Source organism: Spermophilus citellus, assembly GCF_964194105.1.
Source record: "Spermophilus citellus genome assembly, chromosome: 1".
Lineage (NCBI taxonomy): Eukaryota > Metazoa > Chordata > Mammalia > Rodentia > Sciuridae > Spermophilus > Spermophilus citellus.
In genome coordinates, this window is record NC_138182.1 from 163,610,921 (window position 1) to 163,637,371 (window position 26,451).

General features: G+C 36.8%; 1 protein-coding gene across 5 annotated transcripts in view; it reads left to right on the top strand.

Annotated features, from left to right (window-relative positions):
* The window catches only part of KCNN2 (potassium calcium-activated channel subfamily N member 2), a 439,076-nt gene that overhangs the window by 310,501 nt on the left and 102,124 nt on the right, over positions 1-26,451 (top strand). For all 5 annotated transcript variants that reach the window (XM_081304749.1, XM_081304748.1, XM_081304751.1 and 2 more), the window contains one exon: positions 18,614-19,032. In XM_081304749.1, the coding sequence (XP_081160875.1) occupies positions 18,614-19,032 (419 nt within the window). The remainder of the gene's footprint in view (positions 1-18,613; positions 19,033-26,451) is intronic.

Sequence of the window (26,451 nt, forward strand, 5' to 3'; positions counted from 1 at the left end):
CCCATATTTTCAACATAGTTCAGAAAGAGGCATGGAAAATGGTTGCACAGAAGATGGTGAATTAGAAGACCCTGGAACATATTTCCTTTTTGTTTTCTCTCCATAGTATTCTGTAGTGCAAATATTGCCTTCCATGATTGTTTCAGCTTTGTAGTTAGTCTGAAAGGTGACTGTCCCAGCCGTCTATAATCTCTAACTCCCAGGTCATTTGCTCCTTCTGATCCTTTCTATGATATTCAGCTGTTGGAGAGGCTTACTGAATACTTGCCTGTCTGTAGCTGATATTCTCCAGCCTGCACGTGACTCAGAACTGTGTAATGTGTAGGTATCTATGAGACTATTGCTCCTTTGGGGAAAATAGTAACTCTGTTATCTTTGGGGCATTTATGTTCTGTCATTGGCATGTATGTTCTCTACACCTGTGTGATTACATTAGGAGGTTCAGGTGACTCTACTTTGAGGTACTTGACATAGATGCCCCTGTTTCAGAGACAGAGTAAGAAAGCTGATGGAGAAAAGCCATTTAAGGACAGTATTTCGTTCCTCTTTGGAGTTTGTAGTTCTCTTGTTTTACAAGAGATCTTTATTCCCCTGGCCCATTCAGGCAGTTTTCCACCACAAAACAAGCATCTGGTCAGATGTCCACCCCTGGAAATTGGCCACTCCAGGGATAAGCAGTATGCTTCCTGCTAAACTCATATAATTGGGCCTGTTCATGCTCAGAATTTCTCCCTGGGCTGTTTGTATTTAACATCATGTCCCTGGTTTATAAAATTGTTGGAGTGAACATGCTATCAATGTGTGAGCCTTCTTGAGAACAGGCGGATGAGGTAAATAGAGCAGATGAGTATCTGTGAAAAGTGTTTTCCAATTTGCCCAGGTGTTCAACTATAAAAATGTAACCAGTCTGCAACATATAATGGCAGAACAGTTTAGTTGTGTTTTATGCAGTTACCTGAAGAGTCTGCATAGGTTTTCATAGTCTTTCCCTGCTCTTCAGTTTGATCCTCTTATCTGCAATGGAGTCCATACCTGTGCAACCTGTGTTTTCTTGTTGATCACTCCTTCATGTAGCATTTGGTGATCCTTACAAATACTAGTTGTGATGGCAAAGATAGTGATGAGGATAGTGATTAAGGAATATGTTAAAATATTGTCAGAGGATAAATATGGTCTAAGAAGGGAAAGTGAGACAAAGTCTTAATAAACTTCTACTTAATGCTTTTGAGTGGCTGTATCATAGGGACAGAAGACCATCAACGTGACTAACGTAGAAAATTGTTGTTCAGTAGAAAAGAAAATCCTGGGTTTTAAAATTTTTATCCCTTATGGCTATTCTGTGGAAAAGCAATGTAACTAATGTGTATCAAAATAATATGCATCAAGTCCCTTCTGTGAGCAAGCATTATGCTAAGTACATTGTTTCATTTAAGTTGTAATTTTTCCTCACCTAGAGAGTAACAAAACTAAGCATCAAATTCAGAACTGCAACTTCAGAGGCCCTTTTTGTAAGGACTTTTATTGTTAGGGATGATTTTTATCTGGAATATATCCGAAAAGTTGTGCCATTTTCCACTTTAGTTATGACCATAAAATAGAGTAACTACCTCTGGAAAACTCATGTTCAAGCATTTGGTTTTCTTTAATATAGATGAGGGAGGTAATTTCCTCTGAATTTTTCATTTTGTTACCTTCAGTTCCTCACAGTTGATTCAAGGAGACTGTGGTAGAACAATCTTTATCCATAATTAATTGTTCCATAAAATATGTCTTATTTAGTCTTTTTCATCTGTCTCTGGGGGTTGTTCAGAAAGAGCCACAGTGATGGGATAGAAGCCAATGCTCAATTATCCATGAAAGTGAAGTGGAGGATAGGAAAGAATGCTGAGGACTGTAATAAAATCTGAGTGTATCTGAGTCCATGCCATAGCTGGGTCCCACTCTGGAGTGCCTATCCCAATTCCCTAATTCAGACTAGTAGCTCTTTCTTTGACAACTTCTCAAGTGTGGCCATGCACCCAGCCAAACTAAATGACCTGGTAGTTCAGGGAAGGATCTCTAATAATATCAAGCGAAGTATTCTAGTTGCATGTAGCCAGTAAGTATTCTCTCACATACCACTCAACATCTTTACTATCAATTGATTGAATCTGTGTGGAGCACAGTATTGAGAGTGATTCTTTAGGCCACAGAAGAGCTGCAGTGGAGAGGACCTGATTGATTAATCATGTCTGCCATGACTACTGGAGGGGGCAGCCCATAACAGACTTGCCACCCCTTTTCTGCCATCTTAAATGTGCAATTTATGTCCACTTCTCTGTTCAAGTAAATCACAAATCCTTAAGTGAAGAAGTTTAAGAAAATGGTTTTAATTGTGTTTTCTATACATACAGATCTACCTATGTCTGAAAGTTTATTTTAATAAATTGTCAAGAATTTTGGGCAGTGATGTGATCTTTTAACATCAAAGGTATGCAGGTGGATTAGCCCATTTTACTTTTGTTAAACAGCGCCTCTGAAGATTTGATAAGCTCTCAGGCCACAGATCTTCCCCCTTTCCTCTTTGTGGATGCTTTCTTCCTTCATTTTCTTCTATCTTCCTATTTTTTTCCTATGCTTTCTTCCTTCCCTCTTGTTTTTTCTCTTTCCCTTTCTGACTTCCTTCATAATGTCAAAAAAAGTGAATACCCAGTCACTAAAACCTTAATTTTTTTGTTGTACTGTTGCATATTCAACATATCTGAATGCACATTCAACATAATTTACATAAACAGCATCACCTACGGGCATCATCTTCAATGGTATGGGGCATTAGCTGCTGTGGAAAAAAAAAACCAGATTCCTTTTCGTGGCCTATAAGGTTCTTAGCAATTTCATCTCTGCCATTATGTTGGCCTTATGTTCATTGAGAGCAGCACATGCAGGGTCACACATAGTATTGAAACCATAGTATCCTGTTTGTAAAGGCAAAGCTGTGCCATGCTCTGGGTTTGGGGCACCTTCGTACAGGCCATATCTTTATTCTGGAATATATGGCTTTCACCCATCTCCCTTGGACAGTTCAAAGTATACCTCTTCTGACAGGTTTTTCCCAGATGACTGAACATGCTGATATAGTTGTTCTTTATTAGCATCCCATAATTATACTAATTCTAATGCAGTGTATGATAATGATGATGTTGATGCATATGGATAATTTTTGCTTAGTGCTTTCAGGCTAAGAGTTGTGCTTGGATTATCTTATCATCATAAACAGCTTAATGAAATAGGTATTACGCAGAGAGAACAAAGGGAAATATAGAGAGGGTAAGAGACTTCCTCAAAGTCACACCCCTTAAGAGAGAGCTTTTTCAAATGGAATTTTGATTATTGATTTATACAGATTCCCCCCCACCCCTGTCTTGGGAACACTTTGATGTCTTGGACTATTTCATTTATTTCTGTGTCTCCACTTGGGGCTAGCATTTGATATAGGCTCAAAATGATTATTCAATTAAATATGATTAAAGTCTTATTTATTAATAGGCTTATCTACTCTTTCTATCTTCAAATTTAGGAGTATAGAAATATATAGTAAACTGGTTTTCTTCCTTTGTTTAATTTTCCCTCAGATTTTTGTATATTGTTTGCCAATTTAAAAATCATGTATTCTCAGATCTCACTTTTTTTTGACAGTAGACTTGGTTTTGAATTTAATGTATTCAAAAGAAGCATACAATTTTAAAATTTTTGCCATCTGAAAAAGTGAGCTAGTATGTTTCTCTCATTCTCAATCTATGTTTCTATAATATAATTACCTATGGAATATAAGGAAGGGAGAACAAGGCTGTATGTTAGTTCAGGGAATAGTTAGTTAAAATGTCAATATATTATTCTGACTCCTCTGGAATTCCTTTCTCTAGAATTCCTGGATTCCATTTATTACCACTGGTGTACCAGCAAGGTTGGTGGTTCTTTTTGATAGATGACTCTCCTACAAAAGTATATAGTTTTTTTTTTCCTTTCTTTTTTTAAGGTCAGTACTTCACACCTTTAGGATTAAGTACTTTTATGTGAGGCCATTTTGGTAATAACAGAATGCTTCCTGAATTTGTCATTTCTTATAGCATTAGGGTTGAAAAATGGAGCCTAATATATGTTCTAGAAAAAACCAAACTTCTTTTTGGCTCTTCCAATAGTTTCTTCTTTAATGGAGCACTGAGAGAGATTTTTTTTTTTAAATTTTGAATCCAAGTAATACAAATTGATAATATTTATTAAAGATCACCACCATTGGCCTTGACTAATCTGTCTTCCCAGGTGGCTTTTCAGAACCAGTCCCAATGTATCTTGGACTTAATTACAGGCATTTTCCATTGTGGCAGACTTGCCACTTCACATCTATTCTGTCGTTTTGAAATCAAGGGAGTAACTTAATATTACAACACATGGCAGCCACTACATAGTAAAGTAGGATGCTTTAAAAGGGAAGCTCTGGAATTAAACAGTAAGCTGTAATTGCACTTTGTTCAACCTTTGCTGTCACTGAACTGGGCATCGTGTGTTTCATAATGCTGCACTCTAATGGCTAATTTTGAGGGCTTAGCTTGGAAGGAAATGTTAAAAACAGCTAAAAAGGAGAAAAAAAAATCCTTGTGGTTTGTTCTTAGACTTTGGGCCCTGTACCATACACACTTCTGGGAATTGTTCCCAGTTGCCAAGGCTGAGCAGTTGTGCTTGAAGAATCATTCTGCTGATTTCTTGCACAACTTCTCCCCTGGCTTCAGCTCCAACAGAGCCTTTTTGTTGTACATGAGAAAGGAAAGAAGAAAAGCTCAACAGCCTGCAGCCATAAGGGAGACTGTGAGACGAGACCCCCCCACCACGCCGCATGTCAGAAGTGTTCCTTCTCAGAAGCTGTCAAGCTTCTTGCCTGTTAGTAGTGGAGGTTTTTCCTTTCTTCCCCCATATCTAATTTATAAGAGGAGAAAAAGGGTGTTATGGCTAACATTAAGAGAGCTTTCATTTTCTTCTAAGTCTTAATTACCTCCTCCTGTCCATAGAGATCACTGACATTAAGAAATTAGTGTGTATCCTTCTAGTCCACACTTTTCTATGTTCACTCAATAAAAAAACTATATTTATAAACAATATATGGCATTTGTACTCTTCAATTATGTATAGATGCTATGCTGTACCTACTCTTTTACAACTGGCTTTCTTGCTTTTTTTTCCACCAAGCATTAATATTTTGGATGTATAGTTTAGTTCCTTTACATTTTTATGGCAGCTGTTATTTTTATACTTATTTCTGACACTATTTTGAGTGCATAAAGCTTTTTTTTTCCCACCACTCCTTTTATCTTTCTCTTTTTCCCCCTTAATTCGGGGGACGTGAAGACTTTTTAAAAATTCATTTAATTCTCTAACAGTTGAGATGCTATCCTTCTGATATCCCTCTTTTAGCAACAACTGTTACATTACAAGCATATGTGGCTCTTTAACAGTGTTTAAACCTAATCAGAATCTCTCCTGCTTGCATACCTTATGACAACACTTGAAGGTTTTCATCTGATGTTCCTTCCTATTTCCATCTATATATTGTTGTCCAGTACTATTTTGTTTATATTTTGCTTTTAACTTCCTCGAAATTAGTCACCATGAGTACGTTGATGTTATAATTTGCAGTCAGTTTTTATTTAGACTCACTAGCATGTTTCCTTTTCCCTCACCCTCCTTCCTTCTGGTTTTTCTTTATCTCACTTTCCTTTACTTCTGTTCTCTGTCCTGTGTGTTGAAAATGTCTTCACCCCTCCATAGTTTACTTCTGTAGACCTCTAGGCTAACTGTGATTTTTTTTTTTAGTACTTTGAAGATTTTAATCAATTGTTCCATATCAATTTTTATTTTAACATGCTGGGTAAAAAGTATTTCTAAAGTTTAAGCATAGGTATAATAATTCTGCATCTCTCTTGCCTTCAAGAAGAGGATCAGTTAAATCTCACAGTCTGGTTAAGGGCAGTACTGTTGTTTGGAACATGGAGATTGCATTGTATTGTGATGTGCATTGATGTCCTTTAGGGTTTGAGGTATGTGAGGCTGACCCCTCATTAAATGAGTTAGGGCTCATTCGGGTTCTCAAGACCTAGTGTGTGTATGGGGGGGTGGGTGTCTCTTTTCTCTGTCATTACTTCTTGCGGTAACTGATTTACGAGATGTAATAACTCTCCTCATTCATCAGCTGTTTCCTACCCTGTTGTTATATATAATAGGGTAAAGCAGTATCTAGCACTTTTAACATGTGGCAATTTAAGCACATTTTTAAAACAGCTTTCAAAATTTCATCTCAAATACTGTGTCGGATGTGAGGTGCGATCCAATTGAAGTTTAAAAGAGTTTTCAGGATGAAGAGCTAACTTGGAGGAAGTCTAAACTAGGATGTAGTCTATTTCTGTTTGCACGGGCAAGTTTATTTTAGTATTTGCTTTTACCAGGAAGCAGGAGTTCATCAGAGATTAAGATGTGACATTGTAAAAATCATAACATAAATTAGTGGGTAAGCACTTATTTGCTTTATAAATAGTTGATTTGCCTCCACCTTTTCAGCGCAGCCTCATGCCCCCATCAAATGATGTGAATGTTGGAAGACTTGAACTTTAGCTTCAGGTTTTTCAGTGACTCATGTGCTGACCATGACCAAATGACCAAATTCTTTCAATTGCTTGTACTTTAATTAGACTCTTATAAGGGCAAGTGTGCTAATAAATGTGAACTTGCTTTTAGCTAGCTTTTTAAGTACTTAAAATTACTAAAGTGTTGATAATATACTTTAGCTGTGAAGCAATATTACTAAAATGCTTCAAATAAAATATACAGTTTTATCATTTAAGATTAAATTTTTGGAATCAAATGAGTTGGCTCTTATTTAATTATGACTTTGAGACTCACTAGGCTTATTTATGATTTATTCTCACTTCAGTTCTAAAAATGATTTGAAGATGTTTACCAAAATTTACAGATAATTAAAATAAGCTAATCCATGAAGAATTAGTAATAAAAACTGATCAGGGAAGAATTCTGAGTTTTTCATTATCTCTAATCCTGATTTTCATCCATTCCATTAACTACAGTCAGTGATGTTGGTTTCTGTATCCTTCCCTTTTTTATTATACCTTTTTCTTTTTTTTAAATTAAGATTGTATTTTTTTTTTGGAGACCAACCATTGACACAATTGTGAAATGAACTATTATGAAGGAAACTAACATTTGTTGATTACTGTCTCTTTAAGTCCTATGAAAGGAACTCTTTCCAGGTCTCCCTTAACATGTGATGAAACTTGGGCTCAGAAAGTTTAGTTTTTTTTCTGGAGTCAGGAGCACATCAAGGGATATAAGAATTAGACCTAGGTCTGCCTGACCCCAGATTCTAAACACAGACTATAAACCATATACCGCAGTGATTTCTGTGGTATCAGTTCTTTTGAGACAACCCAAAGGGTAAAACATGATAGTCCATTTTTCTGGGAAAGTTCAAAGTAATTTTAGAGGCAACTTCCATAAATTCCAAAGCAATGTGAGAACAATTACCTAATAATATATCAACATGTATAAAATGCCAACAAAGGGGTTCCACTCAGTTGCAGGAATCTGTGTGAAAGGGGTTAAGACTTCACTTAGGTCTTAATAGCGGCAGAACAGGAATTTGTGGTAACCTTATGTAGCTCTGGATCCCAGTAGATAATTCTTAAGATTTTGATCTGTAGATATAGTTCTTGTATAGGTCAGAGATGGAGAATTTGTAAACTCATTGTTTGAACAAATTATAAGAATTCTGTAAAAAATTAGTACAGTTGAAGCTTCTAGAACTCTTTCCAATAGTGACTTTATTCCTATCAGCAGCCCTTTCTGTCATACCATGGCTAATTTTCCCATTTTCGTATTAGAACTTATTTAATTCAATTATCATTTAATTCCATTTATCACGTAATGACTCTTGAGGGTCCACAGAGTATTTTCATTCATGGGGATCCACTTTTATTAGGGTTAGCAGAGTGCATGTTGCCTTATAATAAGCCTATAAAGTTGATATTATTTTTATTTTTTGTAGATTAGCATGCTGAAGTTTAGAGAGATTAGGTATATTGCCCCAAATCATCCAGCTCAAAAATGGTTAAGCTAGATATTAAATCCAAGCTTCTCTGGCTCCAATATGTGTGTGTGTGTTTCCTATGAGTCACATTAACAGATATTTAGAGCAGTTGGTTGATATTTGAAAGACTTGAACCACCCACCCAGAAATAACTGTGCCACTCAATGGTTATTGTACTTTAAATTCCAACATTTGAGATGCATTCATTTTCAATTGTTGACTTAATGAAAACTTAAAATGTTTTAATTAATAAGTTTTCTTTATCTTTCATAGATCTTTACATAGCACTTTAATGTATGCTCAGCCCAACACAAGTGTATTTTCAGCTGCTCAAATAACAGAAAATCCAACTGTTTTTGGCTTAAACACAGAGCATAAGTTACTGTTGGCTCAGTGGCTTAAGATGTCAGGGTTGAAATTTCTCTGTGTTTCCTTTAACCTTTAACTCATAGTCACAAGATGGTTGCTGTAGATCTGGGCTGGAGGAAGGAGAGAAAGAGGGCAATGCTAGCTACCTGTGTCATTTTTATCCCCCCAAAAAGCAAAGATGTTCTGCTAAGCCCCCTGACAAGCTTTTGCTTATTACTTCAGGTCAAAACTGCATCACGTGGCAATATATAGCTGTAAAGGAGTCTGGGAACCTGAATATTTCTGTGATGGAGGTGGGCAGGAAAGAATGGTTGGAACGTATTGGATTTGGGTTATCCTCTTAATAGTATTGCCCACAGTAGAAGATATGTGTTCATTTCATCATTATGACTACTTTTAGAGATAGCGAATAACATTGTCTTCAGTTTACAGAGGATGGAGATAATGTCTGCAAAGTTTTAATGGGTCATGTAAGAAGTTTGTAGTTTATATAGAATCTGAGCTTGGTTTTCTGCATTCAAGTTTGGCTTTTTTAAAAAAAATGCTTTTATTAGTGCATTATAGCTATACATAATAATGGAGTTCATTTTGACATAATCATACATGCGTGGGATTTAATGTGCTCCATTTCAGTCCCCAGTATTTCCTCTTTCCCTCCCCTCCTCCCTCTCTGTATTCTTCTTCCTCTATTCTATTGGTCTTCTGTCTATTTATTTATTGGTGGTTTATATACATAGAGGTAGAATTCACTGTGGCATATTCATACATGTACATAGCATAATTTTGTCAAATTCATTCTGCATTTGTCATTCACTCTCCTTTTTTCTGTTCTTCTTCCCTCACTCTCAGTCTTTTTCTTCTGCTCCACTGAGCTTCCTTCTGTCTTCCTGAGATCCACCCCCCACATTTTTTCCCCTCTAGTCAAATAAGTTTTTTTCTCTGTACTTTTCTCCCAGAGAGAAGTTGGCATTGCAGCCATTCATACTTCATTGTACTCATTTTCAAATCTTTCTCCTTGAATGTGGAAAAATTTCAGGGCAGCATGAAGTGACAATAGAGAGGAAAGGCTACATAAGGAGTGAGAATCATCCAGTTTGCTCATTTCTCTGTGTTTTGCTCAGGACTAATGAATTCTGAATATAGCTTTTGTAGATTTAGTCCTCCCACCTTAGGAAGTTCTGGGCCAAGGGTCTTGGAGGGAATCTCGGCAATATCATTGGAAAGTCTTCTCTCCTTGTCTGTTTTTTCTTTTGACCTTGTCTGTGACTGCTAATTATGATCTAACTTCCTTGTTGGCTGAGTCTTGGCAATGCCTTAATGAGAAAAAAAAAAAAAAAAAAAACTCCTTATATTTAGTTTGTCTCTGTAGTGGGGTTTTCATCCCATTTCATCCAAAAGCTAATTTCTAAGGAAGAGGGCTTGTTTTGGATGAACACATTACTGTGCATTTTTTGTTTTAGGTCATTATCCCCAAAATGTCTTAAAACTCACCTTGGAAGTTCATAGCAATGAATTACATGAAGATTGCAAACAGCCAGTGTAGAAGGTGAGCTAGCACCATGGAATATTCCATGATATATCCTTCTCTGACCCTTCCTCTATAGCATTCCTCCTTCTGTGGCACTTTTCATTTAAATATGGCACACATTTAATTAAAAATGTTTCTTTTACATTGCTCTTCCTCATTCAAATGCTAAGAGACACTTTTAATCTCCCTGTCCACAGAAGTTTACAGATAGAAGCATTCAGTGAGTAAATAAGAATGCAAGAACTTGGCTTTATTGAATATTTGGTTTAAAGTTTAACTAAGAAATTTTATTTATTTATTTTTGTTCATACTATTAAAACAGTTATGTAACACAGTGGTTCTTGGTTTTGCCTTGGTAAGCAGAATATTTGTAGCTATAAATTGGATATGTGTGTTTGGTTCTGCATATTGTCCTTCGTAACATCAGTTATTACCTGTTAGTTTTGCAGTTTTGCACATGAAAACTGTTTGTTAAGAACTATTTATCTAAGGACTTTATTGTCATTCTTCCTTCCTCTCTTTTTAAATAATGTTTCCTAGTTATTATTAATAATGCAGTTTATTTGTTTATACAATTCCCAAATTAAAAAGTATTAAACATTATTTAACAGTCTCCCTTCCATTTCTGGTCCCCAGTTCCTCAGTTCACCTCCCTTAAATGGCTCTTATTATTAATTTCTGGAGATTTCTTTCAGAGGTGTGTTTCATGCACATAAAAAACAAATATACACTTCCCTTTTAACAGAACTGTACAAATAGTAGCATATACATTGCTTTTTTTTTTTAACTCAGTATATACTAGGCTGCTCTATTTAATATTAAAGTTTCCTCATATTTTTTTGGTTCCATACTATTCCATTTGGTGAACATCTATGATATCTTTAACCCATTTCAGATTATTTCAGATTATTTATTATTATTATTATTTATTATTATTATTACTATTATTCAGATTATTTCTAGTCTTTGGCTAATTATGAAAGCAAAGCTACAACAAATAATCATATACCTCTACCATTTGTCACACATGCAAGTATATAGATATAAAAAAATTTATTCTAAGGAAATAGTATTGCAGAGGCAAAGAGCATGTGCATTTATAACCTGATAAACTGTTCTACTTGGGGGTTGGCCTGCAAAACATGCGAATGTTATTGCACTTCCACCTGCAAAACATGTGAATGTTATTCCTTCACTTCTCCAATAGCATAGCATGTTATAACACTTTCAGGCTTATGTCAATCTAAGTTAAAAAAAAAACAAAACAAAACTGGTGTCTCATTTTCCTTTTATGACTGAGTTTCTGAGTTTAGGCATTTATAAAATAGATTTAATAACCATTTTTTAAAAATATTTTTAGTTGTGGATGGACACAGCACCTTATTTATTTATTTATTTTTATGTGGTGTTGAGGATTGAACTTGGTCCTCCCAAGTGTGAGGCAAGCGCTCTACCACTGAGCTACAGCCCCCAGCCCCAAGACCATTTTTACTTCCTTTCCATGACCTGATATTTGTATCATTCATTCATTTTCCTATTGTACTGCTTATATTTTAAGAATACATAGGAACTTTTTCTATTAGGTAAATTATCCTTTGTGACAGGAGTTGTGAACATTTTCCCCATGGTTTGTTTTTAGTCTTTTTATTCTCTTCAGTGTGTCTATGGCTAGGTACAGAAACTAAAGTTTAATGGGGTCAAATGTATCAGTGTTTCTTTTAAAGCCCTGAGGTTTGCCTCAAAGTTAAAAGTCCTTCATTTCTCTGAGGTTACAGAGTAATCCTTACACGGATACTTTTAATAGTTTAATAAGTTCATTATCATATCTAGCTCTTTCATACACTTGGAATTTTTCTTGGTATATTAGGTCTGAGGCCTGGGTTCAACTTTGCTTTTCTTGACATCGCTTATTAGTTGTCTGCAAATCATTTTTCAGTGAACTATTTTCCCACTAATAGTCTACCTTTAAAACATTATGAAACTCCTAGCATATCGGTGTATTTTGGACTTTCAGTTCCATTTAAGTTGTTTTATGTGCTAGAACCACATGGCTTTAATTATTAATCTGTTTTAAAAATCGATCACAGCTGCTTTTCCCTTGTTACTCTTCCTTTTCAAAAATTTCCTAGTCTACTTATATGTAAGTTTTAAAACAAATACATGGCTTAAATAATTTATTTGGTGTGTATTTTTTAAGTCCCAGTTTTTTACTGAGCAGTGCCCTGAATAATTTTCTAGAAAGGAAACCCAGGATATGTAAGACCCTGTCCCAGATCCCAAGAGCTTCCAAAGTCATTGAGAAGGAGGCACAGATACAAGGCAGGTGGGACTTCTGCCTCTGAACTCCTCACTTCCTGCAGGTGATCTGACTGTGTCCCTCCCACAAAACTGTGGGCCCTCTTTCTCTGAGGAGTCTTATTCCCAATTAATCTTAGATGGTGATCTTCAAATATATCATGTTTGGGGTTATTTAGCAAATGGAAAACAATGATATTGGAAAGCTGAAGCTTGTGTTGAGATATATATATTTTGAGGGCATATTCTGCGTTAGGCCTGCAAGTGTCTTAAGCCCTCCTGTGAAGACCCACATCCAACGTGGTAGAGTTAAAAAGTAGGTTGAACTATCACGCTTTTGCCATCAAGTCTTCTGTTAAGAACATCAGAATAAAAAATGAACATGGATCTGTTTTAATATCAGTTCTTCTGATTACTTTAAATCTCCTGCAAACAAACTTAAAAGAGACCATACATATTGCAAAGATTATATGGAATGTAGTAGTATATTTCCACAGTTGGTTTTTTTTTTTCCTTGAAACTCCAGTTTATTCAAAGGAGTCACCCAGCCCTAAGAAGCTAAGAAGGAGCACAAGAACAGAATTAATCCTGTCCTTCAGGTTGATCCATAATTGAGAAGTGTCCATGCCAGGGCATTGCAGTCTCAAGGGTTAACAAAAGTCCCCACAAACATTTCATGCAACAAGCCCTGACAGATGGGCTCTTTTGCAAACTGGGGACTGCATTTGCCTAATCCAGTAGACTGGGTAGGTGCTTATCAAAGGTCTCCCAAAGGCTGCAGGAAATAGGCCTACTTCCTAGTGTGTGCAGTGGGAGGGAGGCCTCTTCACCCCCACCAAAGCCTGAGGACCCCAAGCTGACTATGTCCCTTGTCCTCTGTTAGCCTCCACTTGATTTGTAAAAGTAGAAGGAGATTGAAGAATAATGTTCTAAAGCAATAGAGGCATGTGAATTTTACTTTTATTCTAGGTGCCAGGTCCTCATTCTGTGCCAGGTTCTATTCTCTCATTTTATCTTCACAATCACTCCCCAGGGTTGCTGTCACTCTCCTGATGTTGCAGATGAGGAAACTTAAGAGAAGCCAGGAGGTCTAACAAATATTCAAGCTCCTCTAGTAAGTAGGTAGCACAGCAAGGATTAAAAAAAAAAAAAAAAAAAAAAAAAAAAAGGCATGCCAGGCATCCCATCCTGTGGTCTTTCCACTACAATATAGGCAAGCATGGCAGAATCCAAGGAGCACTTTGACCTCCCCCATTTGATGCTCCAGCCCTTCCACAGTTTCTCCTCCCTCCAGCATCAACAATTACAAAATCTCTGTATTATATGCACAAATGATTGCTATTATACAGGAAATGTGGATACTGTTCCATTGTCATTGCTGATTTTTAATATTTAACATTGATTGAGTTGTTGAAGATGGATGTTTAGAATGTTTTTATCTTCTACATAGGATATGAGTACATTAGTACATCTTGAAACCTGGAATCTACTCTTATCCAGTGTGTAATTGACAGCTGGCACACTTGACTTCCAAGATAATGCTTTCTATTCTTCCTGCTTCATAGACTGCTGCATTTCAGATCCTCTTAGATCTGACCTTCCAACTGTTCTCCATGTTTGGGATTCCACAGGACTTGGCTTTGAGTATTACTCTCTCCTATTCAATTTTTCCTTTGATCCCATAAAGTTACTTAAATACTGTTGCCTCCCAGATTTATTCCAGTGCTCCAGACTTCTCACTGGGACTTGTACATCTTACTGCCTACTTGGCATCTATACTCAGATTCCAGTGGCCAAATAGAGCCTTTCATTGCATACTTTTCTCCCCGTCCCCAGGGCCCAGGAAAGGTTCTCAGGAATTGACACCACCATCTACTCTGTTTTTCAGGGTAGAAACTCAGTGCTGTTGAGTCTTGTCTTTTACTGCTCTTGCATTCAGCCTGTCAGCAAATTCTAGCAAGATTGCCAAGGCATATGACCAGTGCAGCCCCTCTGTTCATTTCTATGACAACCCCTCACCCAGGTCACAGGGACACTGCCACCAAATTCAGTAGAACTTCCTAACTTATATTCTTTCTTTCATACTTGCCTCTTTCTGCTCTGCTTACCTCATAATAGGAAAAGCTCTTTAATCAGTAAATCAGAACACATCCCTCATTCTTCTCCTTAATATCCTTCTGTGGCTCCTGCTGTACTTGGAATGAAATCCAGTCTTGATGCCATAGCTAACAAGGTCCTGCACATCTGATTCTAATTGTATCTTCAAATTACTCCTCTTTCTTCCTGCCCCTCTTTCACTATAGTTCATGGTGTCTGTTTACTTCTTGAGCACGCCAAGCTTTTGCAAAGCTCGGGCCTTACACATGCTGCTTTCCCTGCCTGCAAAATTCTTCCTCTCTTTATGTGAATAGCTTTTCCTTATCCAGGACTCATCTTTGGTGGTACTCTTTCAGAAATCTTCCCTGATCACCACATCTGCTCTCATCTCTAATTTATTTTTTTTTATTTCATTTTGTTTGTTTCCTTCATAGCAACATCCAAAAACGTAATTATTTTATCAAATTCCTTCAAGTCGGCTTTCTTTCCTACTGAAAATCAGTGACAATGGACAGAACTCATTAATATAAGTCCCATTTTATGGCTAGTAAATATCGCAGCATTGGTATATAGTATTTAGTACTCTGGATATTTGTTAAACAATCGAATATACAAATAAGCAATGTTGAGGATGGGAATTATATGATGAGTAGAAGAAACTTTCTTCATCATCTTAACATTTAAATGTTCATGAGAAGACCAAAACCAAAAATGAAGTCATTTCAGGTGTTAATATTCCTGGTAAAAAGAAAGTATGAAATAAAACATTTTTTTTTTTTTTAATCTGGGGAAACTACCGAAGAACAACGTTATTTTGACTTTCTGTATAATTACAAAATTACGCCGCTGCCACAGCTTATTATTTGGTAGAATGTATTTGCCATGGATTTTTTAAATGTTGCAGATTTCACTTGCATTATGCTTTAGAATTCTCATCTTCATGAGCATATTTAATCAACATTAGGACCTATCCAGAGATTAGGAGAGCCAGTATTAAGTTTGAAATATCAAGACTATTCCTGTAACAAGCATTTGTTATACTCTGCTAGGTAAATGTGGTTCCCATCCTCAAGGAACCTCAGAGGCAATCAGGGGTAAAAATATTTAAAGAATTTGTATTGTCCTCTGTGTTAGCATCAGTAAGGGTCACTTATAGCAATCCTATTGGAACAAAGGGGTGACCTCAGTTTTGGATGGGGCATGCATGCGCACACACATGTATACATACAAACATTTTTTTTCTTTAAAGTCTGGTCATGAAGGAATAAGAATTTGCTAGATGGAGACTCTTTTGCAGGCCATAGGACATACTATATAAGACAAAGAAGCAGGATTAGGTTGGTGTGTTCTGGAATCTGCAGCCATAAGGAGATGTGGGCAGAGTAATAGGCAGTGAAGTGTGAGAGATAGGTAAATCCAGACTGCAGAAAGCTGTGTCTGCTGTGGAAGGTAGGTTAGACTCTACCCATCAAGCGGTGGAGAGATTTTTGGATGGTTTTGATCTTGACAGTAATGGCATTATATAATAATATAATTTACATTTTAAAGAGGTCTTTAGATGATGGAAGATGAGAGGGATGAGCTAGCCCAGTTAGGTGTGGAGTCAGAGAAGAGTTGGCAGTGGACCCAGTAGAGTCGTGACACTAAAATTGGGAAGGAGACTGAGAACCTCGAGCTTGTAGCAGATAGAAAACCTAACATATCACAGAAACCAAGGGAAGAGAGGTTTTCCAGGAAGAAAGGAATGACAAGTCAGGTGAAATAAAAATTAGGACAGGAGGGCTGGATTTCATAATGAAGGTATATTCAGTGATCTTCCCAGGACTAGTATTAATGGGCTGCTGGTGGCAAATTCCACCTCCAGGGTATTCGTGGATGAAGGAGAAATGAGGAGACAACACAGGCGAGGGCAGACAGAGCCAGCCATGGTTCTCAACTGGTTTTGTTGTTTTTGTTTAGTACATGGTAGCAGTTTGGCCTTGTGTGCGTACTTTGTTGAGCTAGAGGAGGCCCAGAAAAGAGGCTCTCCATACAGGGAAACTGGATTTGGATATAGTATGACTTATATATATTATATATATTATAGTATGTGTGGAGAAAGGGAAAGACAGAGGAAAAAGTGCAGATGTAGGCAAGTTTGTGGCTAAAGTATGAGATACAGGGTATTTCCTGTGATGTTGGGGGTAGAGAAGTATGTGCTGGAAGGGGGCAAATATTATGGGGATAGGGAATGATCACAGAATGATGTTGATGGTTCAGCTGAGCTGGAAGGCGTGGTGTGAAGTCCCAGTCCACCAGTAGCCTGGACATCAGTTTTCAGGTTGAGAGTTACCTGGGCAGGCCCACCTGAAGATGAAGGGTGGAGCTGCTGAGGATGGCCATGAGATTAGGGATTAGACTCACTAGAAGAAATAGCCTGGTTGGAGAAGTGAACAGAGGGTGGGTGTAAAGATTCCTGAGAAAAGAGATAGTCAGGGTAGGGGAGCAGGTCCCTTACAAGTGGCAGAGGGAGGGAAATCCTGGGAAGGTAGGAGACTACTTATAAAAAATCCTGTCAGAAGTATACATGTAAGTGGACACTTCCTTCCCACTTACCCTGAAGGTGTTCATCCTGCATTTACACTGCACCTGCCCAGGATGGCATGGGGAAAGCCTCTCTTGAAATCAGAACCTGCTGTACAGCTTTTGATCATTTGCAATTTTGGTAATTCTTAGCCCTTTCGGAGGTGCCCTTTACAAACTGCTAAGTCACTCAGAGTCAAGTTTGGTGGAAAAAGCAGACAATCAAAATTCTGGTATGCTTTTGATAAGAGAGTGTGCTGTTTTTCCAACTCCTTGAGGTGCTAGAAGGAAGTGGCAGTTTTTGTTCTCAAATTCCTATTTTTTTTTTTTGCAAAGTTAACAAGAAGGTAGTGACCAGTTTGAATAATAACAGGGGAAGTACAGAATCATTAAGCCAGAGTGGAGATTTGTCAACATCTAAATGGGAGGAAATAATTTTCCTAACTCTAGAATAGCAATGCACACAGAATACAACCATAAGCAATGCCCCTCCAACCTCTTTGCAACTCACTCACCTGAGAATTCGCTGTTCACATTTGGATCATTTTCATCTCCTGCTTCCCACTTGAGTTGGCTACTTAGCAGAAGACAGAGAACATGGCATCTTTCTCAGTGGGGGAGCACATTGGCATTCTGGGCAGACAGATCTTCCTATGATGGGATTCCAGCACTGCCGCATGGTTGGCACCTGTGGCTTCCTGGCTCTAAATGCCACTAGCCCCCAAAGTCACTGTGGCAGCCAGAAAAGCCACCACACACTTCCAAATCCTCTGGTTATTTATGGACTGCCAGGGCCTGACTGTTTATAGACAGCCAAGGAAGAGAGAGACATTCTTTTCTGTTTTTTTTTTTTTTGCTTTCTCTTTCTCTCCCATACCCGTGATATGTGATATATGTGTGTGTGTGTGTGTGTGTGTGTGTGCGTGCGTGCATGCACACACGTGTTTTTTTGGTTTATTTTTTTTAATTGTACTGTGAAAATGACAAACAGGTAAAAATAAACTTTATTAAAGAAAGATTGAAAAGTTAGTAATGTAAAGCAAAGCAATGCAGAATAGAAGAAAAGATAGAAAATGAAATAGTAGTGAGGAAGCGGGAAGAAATGTTTCTACTGCATGTAACTGTGTTCTCTTGTGATTTCCTCTGAAACCAAGAATAAGATTTCCTATAAGAATGCTCACGCATTGTTGCATTATAGGGTATACCTGATTGCAGCAGCACCCTAATCACCCTAAATAGAATTATGTAAGGGTTTCAGTCTAGTCTCTTAAAGAGAAGAACAGCTGGTTCTAAGGCAAGTCCATTTTTATCTGAGGGGGTGTCATTACTGATAGGCCTAAGCCCCTTATTTTAAAATGATGTTACTTATATGATTGTGTAGGAACATAGACTCCAAAATATGTTTTGCTCTAGGGTAGCAAGTTTTAGTTTTAATTTTTTTAAAATGAAGTTCCCCTTTGGGACCAGTGCCCTTTGCTAAAAATAACGTATCTGGCTAGCATTTGAAAGCTGTAACCCTTAGCCTGCCACAATCTCTAAGAGTCATCTGTTATGCCTTGTTAAGTAAGATCTGCACTAACACTTGTGGACCATTCATGCCATACTGAAGCTGATTTTCTACTTTATTTTTTCAGTTATTCATGGTGGACAATGGAGCAGATGACTGGAGAATAGCCATGACTTATGAGCGTATTTTCTTCATCTGCTTGGAAATACTGGTGTGTGCTATTCATCCCATACCTGGGAATTATACGTTCACATGGACGGCCCGGCTTGCCTTCTCCTATGCCCCATCCACAACCACCGCTGATGTGGATATTATTTTATCTATACCAATGTTCTTAAGACTCTATCTGATTGCCAGAGTCATGCTTTTACATAGCAAACTTTTCACAGATGCCTCCTCTAGAAGCATTGGAGCACTTAATAAGATAAACTTCAATACGCGTTTTGTTATGAAGACTTTAATGACTATTTGCCCAGGAACTGTGCTCTTGGTTTTTAGTATCTCATTATGGATAATTGCCGCATGGACTGTCCGAGCTTGTGAAAGGTAAGCTTGTTTCTTTTCCTGAAAACGTAATTTGTCCTATGGTGTCTTCAAAACTGGGAGAAAGACTATGTGCCTTACTCTTGGATTCTGTCACCCACTCTTTTCAAATGACTGTGACAAAGCTTTCCCAGAGATTCTGGAATAGAGCAAATGCCTTCATGATCATGTATTTTTCTTTCTAATTCAATCAGTTTACAACAAAGCATTGGCTTCCTAATCTGTATCAAAAGAATCGTCCTAGAGATTCTATTGGAAATATTGGTTTATTGAGTCATTCCTGGGCCTGATTGGTTATAATCATTGATTGTTGTGGAGACAGAAATCCAGCAGAAAAGTGCTGATGTGTCTGAACTTTAGAGAATATATTAGTGTGGCATGTGGATTTGAGTTCCCTATTTATAATAGCATTGACATGATTATCAGGCAAGGAACTTAGAAGTGTATCCATTAGTCTTTACTGAATGGTCAAGAACTAGTATAAAGAGGCAGTGTGTGTGTGTTTTCCTGTCTAAAGAGCTCTGGTGATCTGCAGCTGGACACACGTCAGATTTCATGAGCTGCTTTAGGAGTCTCAAGCAGTTATAGTGTCAATAATGTTCACTTTACCATTTAACAAGCAAAATAGATTTATGAATGAGCTTTATGATGACATAAACAAGGAAGAGCTATATCATAATGGAGTGATGCACCCTTTTATGATCTTCGTTAAAGACCATTCAAGTTGAAATTGGCATTAGAGCAAAAGGAATGGTTTAGAAGTTTCTAGGACTGTTGGATGTTCAGATGTTGGTCATTGTAGAAAATAGAGTTTTGTTAAAATTTGGTTTTTGAAAATCATATTATATACTCACATGGTTTAAGGAAGAAAAAAAATCTACATGAGAATTACCACAAAAATGAAATGGCAAACCCACACTACCCTTTACCCCATTCCTGCTTTTTGGAAGCAATCACTTTAAATTTTTTAATCATTCCTTTGGTGATTGCTTTTTATATTTCTGAGTAAAATTGATAATACTGCTACATTCAGATGTTTCTGTTTTAGAGCAACCTATTGACTTCCTATTACAGAAGTTGGGGTTTTAGTTTTATTTCCCTTACACATGCACACCCCTTTTATAACTGTGTCACCCCCAAATAATTTTACATCCTCCCAGTAAATATAAACCCCAAGAATCCAGAGCCCATGCTTGCATTTACACATTACAACTGTGTAACCTGCAATTGAAGCTGAACATTGCAGTATAATTTTTCTTCCTGCACATCTTTTTATTTTCTCTGCAATCAATAATCATCTCATTTTTATTTGCTTTGTCTTATTTTTTTATTTGCTGAGTTTTATTTATACTTAACACTAAAAAAAGTCTCTAAATTCTCCTGTATTATGTCTTATTTTTCTCCACTCAAACATATTAAGCAATATATGATTTAACTTGGGGAAATACATGATCCTTGGGCTCTCTTGGCCTGCTTCTCCATCATGTTGGAGGTTTCTTTACCTTGTCTGTATATTGAGTAATCTCTTCCTTGAATGAAATTTCTGCCTTTCTTCATTTACTTCTTTATTTTGGCAGATCCGTTTTCTGGTGGTTTCTAAGAAAAGGTATTGTGTGTGAAAGATATTGAGACTTTGATGATATGGCAATCTTCATTCTTTTCTTGTGCTTAATTGATAATCTAGCTGGTTACAAAATTTTCGGTAGGAAATTATTTTCCTTCAAAATATTGAAGTGGACAAAGTCCAGCAGTCTAATACTGTGCTCATTTTTTATCTTTCATTCCCCCCCCCCCCGAATCCTTAAGAATTGGTATTCTAAAACTTAGAATACATTTAGATACATTCTAAAAGGATGTATCTTAATGTGAATCTGTTTTAATCCATGGTACTGGGAACCTAGTAGTCCTGTTCAGTCTTAGAATTTATGTTCTTTACTTCTTAGAATTTAAAAAAATACTTAATGTTTCTGACATTTTTTGTACAGATAGCAACCTTCCTATATTAGTTCTCAAACTTTCTTATTTTCTTCTCTGTCGTTTTCTAGCTCTGTTTTTTTCTCTTTATATTGGAAGATAACCTCAAGTTTATCTTTTAAACCTTGTGCTTGGATTTTATTTATTCTGTACTACATTATTAATTTCTAATGTGTAATTTTTGATCCCTGGATGCTAATTTATTTCAGATAACATCATGCTTTTCTTTGGTAGCTAGTACTACTTTAGGTCTCTGGAGACTTCATTGATACTTATTGAAACTGTTTCTCTTTGTATATGTTATTGTTTCCCCAAAGATGCATTTTTCTCTTTGTTTGGCTTCTGCTTTAGAAGCTTTCCTTAAATGTTTAGAAACTTGTTCACCCTCTTCAATGAGCCATTCCATAACTGATTGGAAGCTCTCTGGGTATATCTAGAACTTGCTAATTGTGGGCCTCACTAAGGGGTGATTTGCATGGTGGGCATACAGCACCAATTTTGGTAGTTTTCCATATTTTTTGTTGTCTCTGAAAATTTAACCAGCCCAGTGGAATTCTTTGCTGTTACTGCCATGAAGGCAAAAGCCTAGGTGTCAACTTTCTGGAATTTGAAAAACAGGGCGGGGTGGGAGGGAGAGGTCTCAATAGTTAACTTGCAAGCATTTACTTACTTTCCTGGTTCCAGTGCATTAGCTCTTCTCTCCCCGATGTTTGATGCCCTGCAGCCAGTCCACAGATCTGTTTTTCCTCTCCAAATAGTAAATACACACTTTTTCCAGGTTGGCAAAGAACAGTTGGTATTCACCCTGAGCAGAAGGAATGCAGGTGTCTGGCTTCTGTGCAGTCTCTGAGCCTGTCCTCCCATGTTATCCCCCCTGCAGCGGAACTAGTGCCAACAGTCTGGAGTCATGGGTGAGGGGTTGGCTCTCAGTACCCATGTGATTACTTTTTGATTTTTCAACATTGCTGCTCTAAAATTCTACTTTCTCAAGTCAGGTAAGTCAGTGAATAATTGGCTTTCTGGCTTCTTTTACTACTGTCTTATTCATTCTTGTCATCTTTATGGATTTATACTTTTTTGTTTGTTAAAAAATATTCATAGTCATTTTAAGGGGGTTAAGGGAAGGATCAAAGACCAACATGTCTTAGATCAGCAGTTGAGTCCACCTGCTAGTGCCAAGAATTGTGCATTGACTAGTTTTTAATTTTGGAGTGGAGTACTGGGGATTGAACTCAGGGGCACTCGACCACTGAGCCACATCCTCCGCCCTATTCTATATTTTATCTAGAGACAGGGTCTCACTGGGTTGCTTATAGCACCTCGCCTTTGCTGAGGCTGGCTTTGAACTCAAAATCCTTCTGCTTCAGCCTCTGGAGCCACTAGAATTATGTAGATGTGTGCCATTGCAACCAGTTTAGTGATTAGTTTTTAATATCATGTATGTGAACCTGTTTTAGAACTTTTCTACATAAATATGGCATTTGAGAGATTAAAGTTTTCTTTTTAAAGAAAGGTAGACTCCTTATGGTAATGCTTTGTTTCCTAGCAATCATGATATTTACAGGTCTATGATATTTTCTGGAGCAGCTGTACCCAAAAGTTGAATAAGATGTATCTAAAAGAAGAATAAATATGGAAAACCTTAGTTGACATATTTATTTTGCAAAGATTTGCCTAAATTAAAATATATACATAGCAGTATAACATACCAATGGGGGTAAAAGCATAATTTAACAATCTATGCATGTATAAGTGTATCTACTCCCAAGGGCCAATAAAAATAGACTCAGAATTATGCACATTCTATACATTTCTTTTTAAAATGTCTCATCTTAGTTGGTTTAACCCATGGTCACTGAAAACAGAAAGTCTTAATTCAAGCTTTGCCAACTTTTTGTAGCCCAGAGGATGTTTTTAACATGCTTGGTTTTTTTGAGAATGGTCATTCCTGTTTTCCTATAAAGAGGCAATAAAAAGTGAAAATTGTCCATTTCATGTGAAGATTGAGAGACTGTAGCCAACAGTAACATAGGAAAAAAATCAACAAGTCCCTGATGGAGTGAGGAAAGGACAGAGGCTGGAGATTTAGTTTCAGTTTTGCAGTTTCAGGGCTATGTAACCTCAGACCCACCATTTCACTTCTTCTTGCCTTAGTTTCTTCATTCACAAACCAAATATCTGCATAAGCTTTCCTCTTTCAAAGATGATCTTTGATAATTACACAAATGTGTCAAAGAAAAAAAAAACATTACTCAGTCCTGTGATAGCATAAGATTTTCTATATTTGATTTTTTTCATTAAAGTCCACATTCTGCTGCACCCAATCCCCATACTGTGGTTTTAAAATGTAAAGATGTTTTTTAAAAAATGTCTTTTCACAAAGTTTTAGTTTTGAACATGATGTCACCAGCCTCTTAAACTTCCGTGAATATCTATTTTCTGACCAGTCTGCCTTCCTTTCTTACACACTCTCCTCTCTCCCTCTCTCCCTTCCCTTCACTTCTTCCATTAGTCTTTCTTTTTGTATCTGTGAAGTTCACAGTATGAGGGCTGGGGATATAGCTCAGTTGGTAGAGTGCTTGCCTTGCAGTCACAAGGCCCTGGGTTCAATACCCAGCACCCCCCCACCCCCAGAATAATAGGGTTTGAAGTTCACAATATGATACACAACTTTCCCTATTATTTTGTTGGAGATTTTGGTCTTTGGATTCGAATGGACCCGTTTCGTCTTTGTTCCATCTCAGCATCCTCTCCATGTTATAGGAGGGAAATTTATACTTGATAGAAATTCTTTTTAGTTAATTACAATAATTCAAAGAATATTTTAAGCTTGAAAAAGATGCAGCTTTCTGGAGAAGTTTGTGTTACAACTCTCTCCCCGTCCTTCTACCAAGCATAAAATTCTAGAGGTTTCTTGGAAATTTTTTCTACTAATAGGGAGGCATCCTATTAGGATGCAGCTGTTCTTTGTGGTACTTTTTCACCCTATCACATCATGTATCTCTGATTTATTTACCTGTGATTGATTGATTGATCAATTAATTGATTTTTGGTGAATGGTAGAAAGAAGCAGAGTAGCAGGAATCTTACATTCTTTCTGTGACCTCCATTTTTTGTGACTGTCCCAACAAGATCAAAGTGATCCATAGGACCATACACTTTCTGGTTCTGATCAGCTTAATGATAAGGTGGACCTCAGGCCTACAAAGAAGACTCCCCTCTGTCCAATAAGTTTGGCCCTGCTCTGATAGGTGCTCTTATGTTCATAGGGCCCAGACCAAGGCATTCAATCAGTTTGTATTGGGAGAAACTATGAATACTTATGTTTCTGAAGAAACCTGAACCCCAGAACTTAGGGTTCTGAAAACTGGAATTATCTGATTCTGGCCCACACCTTCTGTGACTTCCCTGGTTTTGTGAAGGTGGCTGAGCAATCATCAATCCAGTTTGTTTCAGTGGAAGCTGTTTAAGGGAGTTAGTGACTCTTTTGCAGGAGGCAGGACTGCATGTTGTGGGCCTGGACTGTGTAACACAAAGGGTTATCTTTCTTTTTTGTCTGAAGTATTCTAAGAACATTAATATGTGAGTGTACATTAGGAATTTCCAAGTGATGAAAGTGATATTTGGCTGTATATCAATACTGAAGTTTCAGAAAGAGAATAGAATTGAAACTTTCTGCAGTTTGAGAATTAAAAAAAAAAAAATGTTTCTGTGTTCCATATCTTCTTTTCCTTTATGCCACAGGGTTTGTAATGTAGGGGAGGGATGGAATCAGGATGGGGAAGGGAACCAAGTTGAGCTATGAATTTTGGTAAGTGGAAAAGAGACACTTTGAGACTCTAATGAAATGGAGATGCCAGGTGGTATTTGTGTCGCTTGAAAAGATTCATTTATTTAAAGCATTAGTGGTCAACTGATTGTTTTTATTTATTCCATTGTTTTATCTCTAAAGACATTTAAATATGCACTAACTAGTATAGTATGCATTAGTTAAGAGGGAAGATTTTTGGAAAATAACTTTCAATGGATTTGTTTTGAATAGTTTCTACTCTCCAAACTGCATTTTAGATGGGTTAAGAATAAATTTTATTACTAAAACATTGTAGATGAAAATAAATGTGATTTTTTTTAATTACCAAAGATAACCTGAAGTTTAGAGACTTCAATTTCAGTTGTGTTTAGAATCTATTATTCAGTGTCTTTAAAGTATGTTTCATTTCTACTAGCAATCTGATTTAGATTCCATCCTACTTTTTTTTAAACTCTATCACTAATAGTATTTTACATTGTATTTTTTGTTTTTAGTTACCTGGAGGATGATTTCTGAAATGCAGTTGAAACACATTTTATTATTATGTAATATATTGTGAAATAGTCCAGTCAAATCATGCCCCATCTTCACATAAGTTTCAGATTAGTATTATGAATTAGTTATTAAGAAAACCTCCTATATAATAAGAATATCCTATTCTGTAACTAGACAGGTTTTCATCCTCTTAGAGCCAGCTCATAGAAGATGTATGATTTGGGGTTCTACTTTCTGTGGAGTATGACCCCTTAAAATCATGTCAGTTTTATAAACACCAAATGAAAACTTGTTCTCCTTTGTTCCAGAGAACCAACAAAACCAAAAATAGAATGATAGTTAGTTACATCTGATAAATTAACTCAGCATTATAGTGGATACAGCATTTTGGTGGCTTGGTATTATTAGTCTATTCCTTTAAGATCATATATATTTAGTACTTTCTCTAACTATAGCATGCTTTTTAAACAAAACTGAACTTACATTTTAATATAAGATAAACTTTATTTTGAATGCTTAAATGATCTGGGTTCTAATTTTCACATTTGTCATTTCAAACAAGTTTTAGTTGTTGTTTTTTTTTTTACTTTTTATATGCCATAAGCCATTTTTTCAAGGGTTTGGGCAATGGTTTCTGGAAGTCTCACTTTGTCTGTTTATGGTTTTTATTATTGATATAGGACCAAATGTAGGAGAATGTGAAATGGGGAACCACCTTTTAGAATGCTGGCTCATTTTCCAGGTCTGCCAACCATCGTTTCATTTTATATTATCAGGAGACTCACCCAGAGGCCTGTTCCCTTTCTAGCCCTGACATTAGCAATACCTCTTTCCTGTTGATTTACTTAAATTTGAAACATGTCACTTATGATCAAGTTTCCTCAATAGTTATAAAAGTAGTCATAAAATATGCATTGCAATGCTAGGCAAAGGTACCCTGCTGGCACCTTGATTTATTATAGTATACTGGATAATTAGATTATTTCTTACCACTTTGAGTTTCAGCTGTTGCTAAGTAAACTCAGCATTTCATCAATGGATTTGTAATTTGTGGTTGATGGAAATGTAATACTTTGTAAACTTATACTTCCAGGGTCTGATTCATACACACGGATATAACATTTTCAGGCTCATAAATGAGT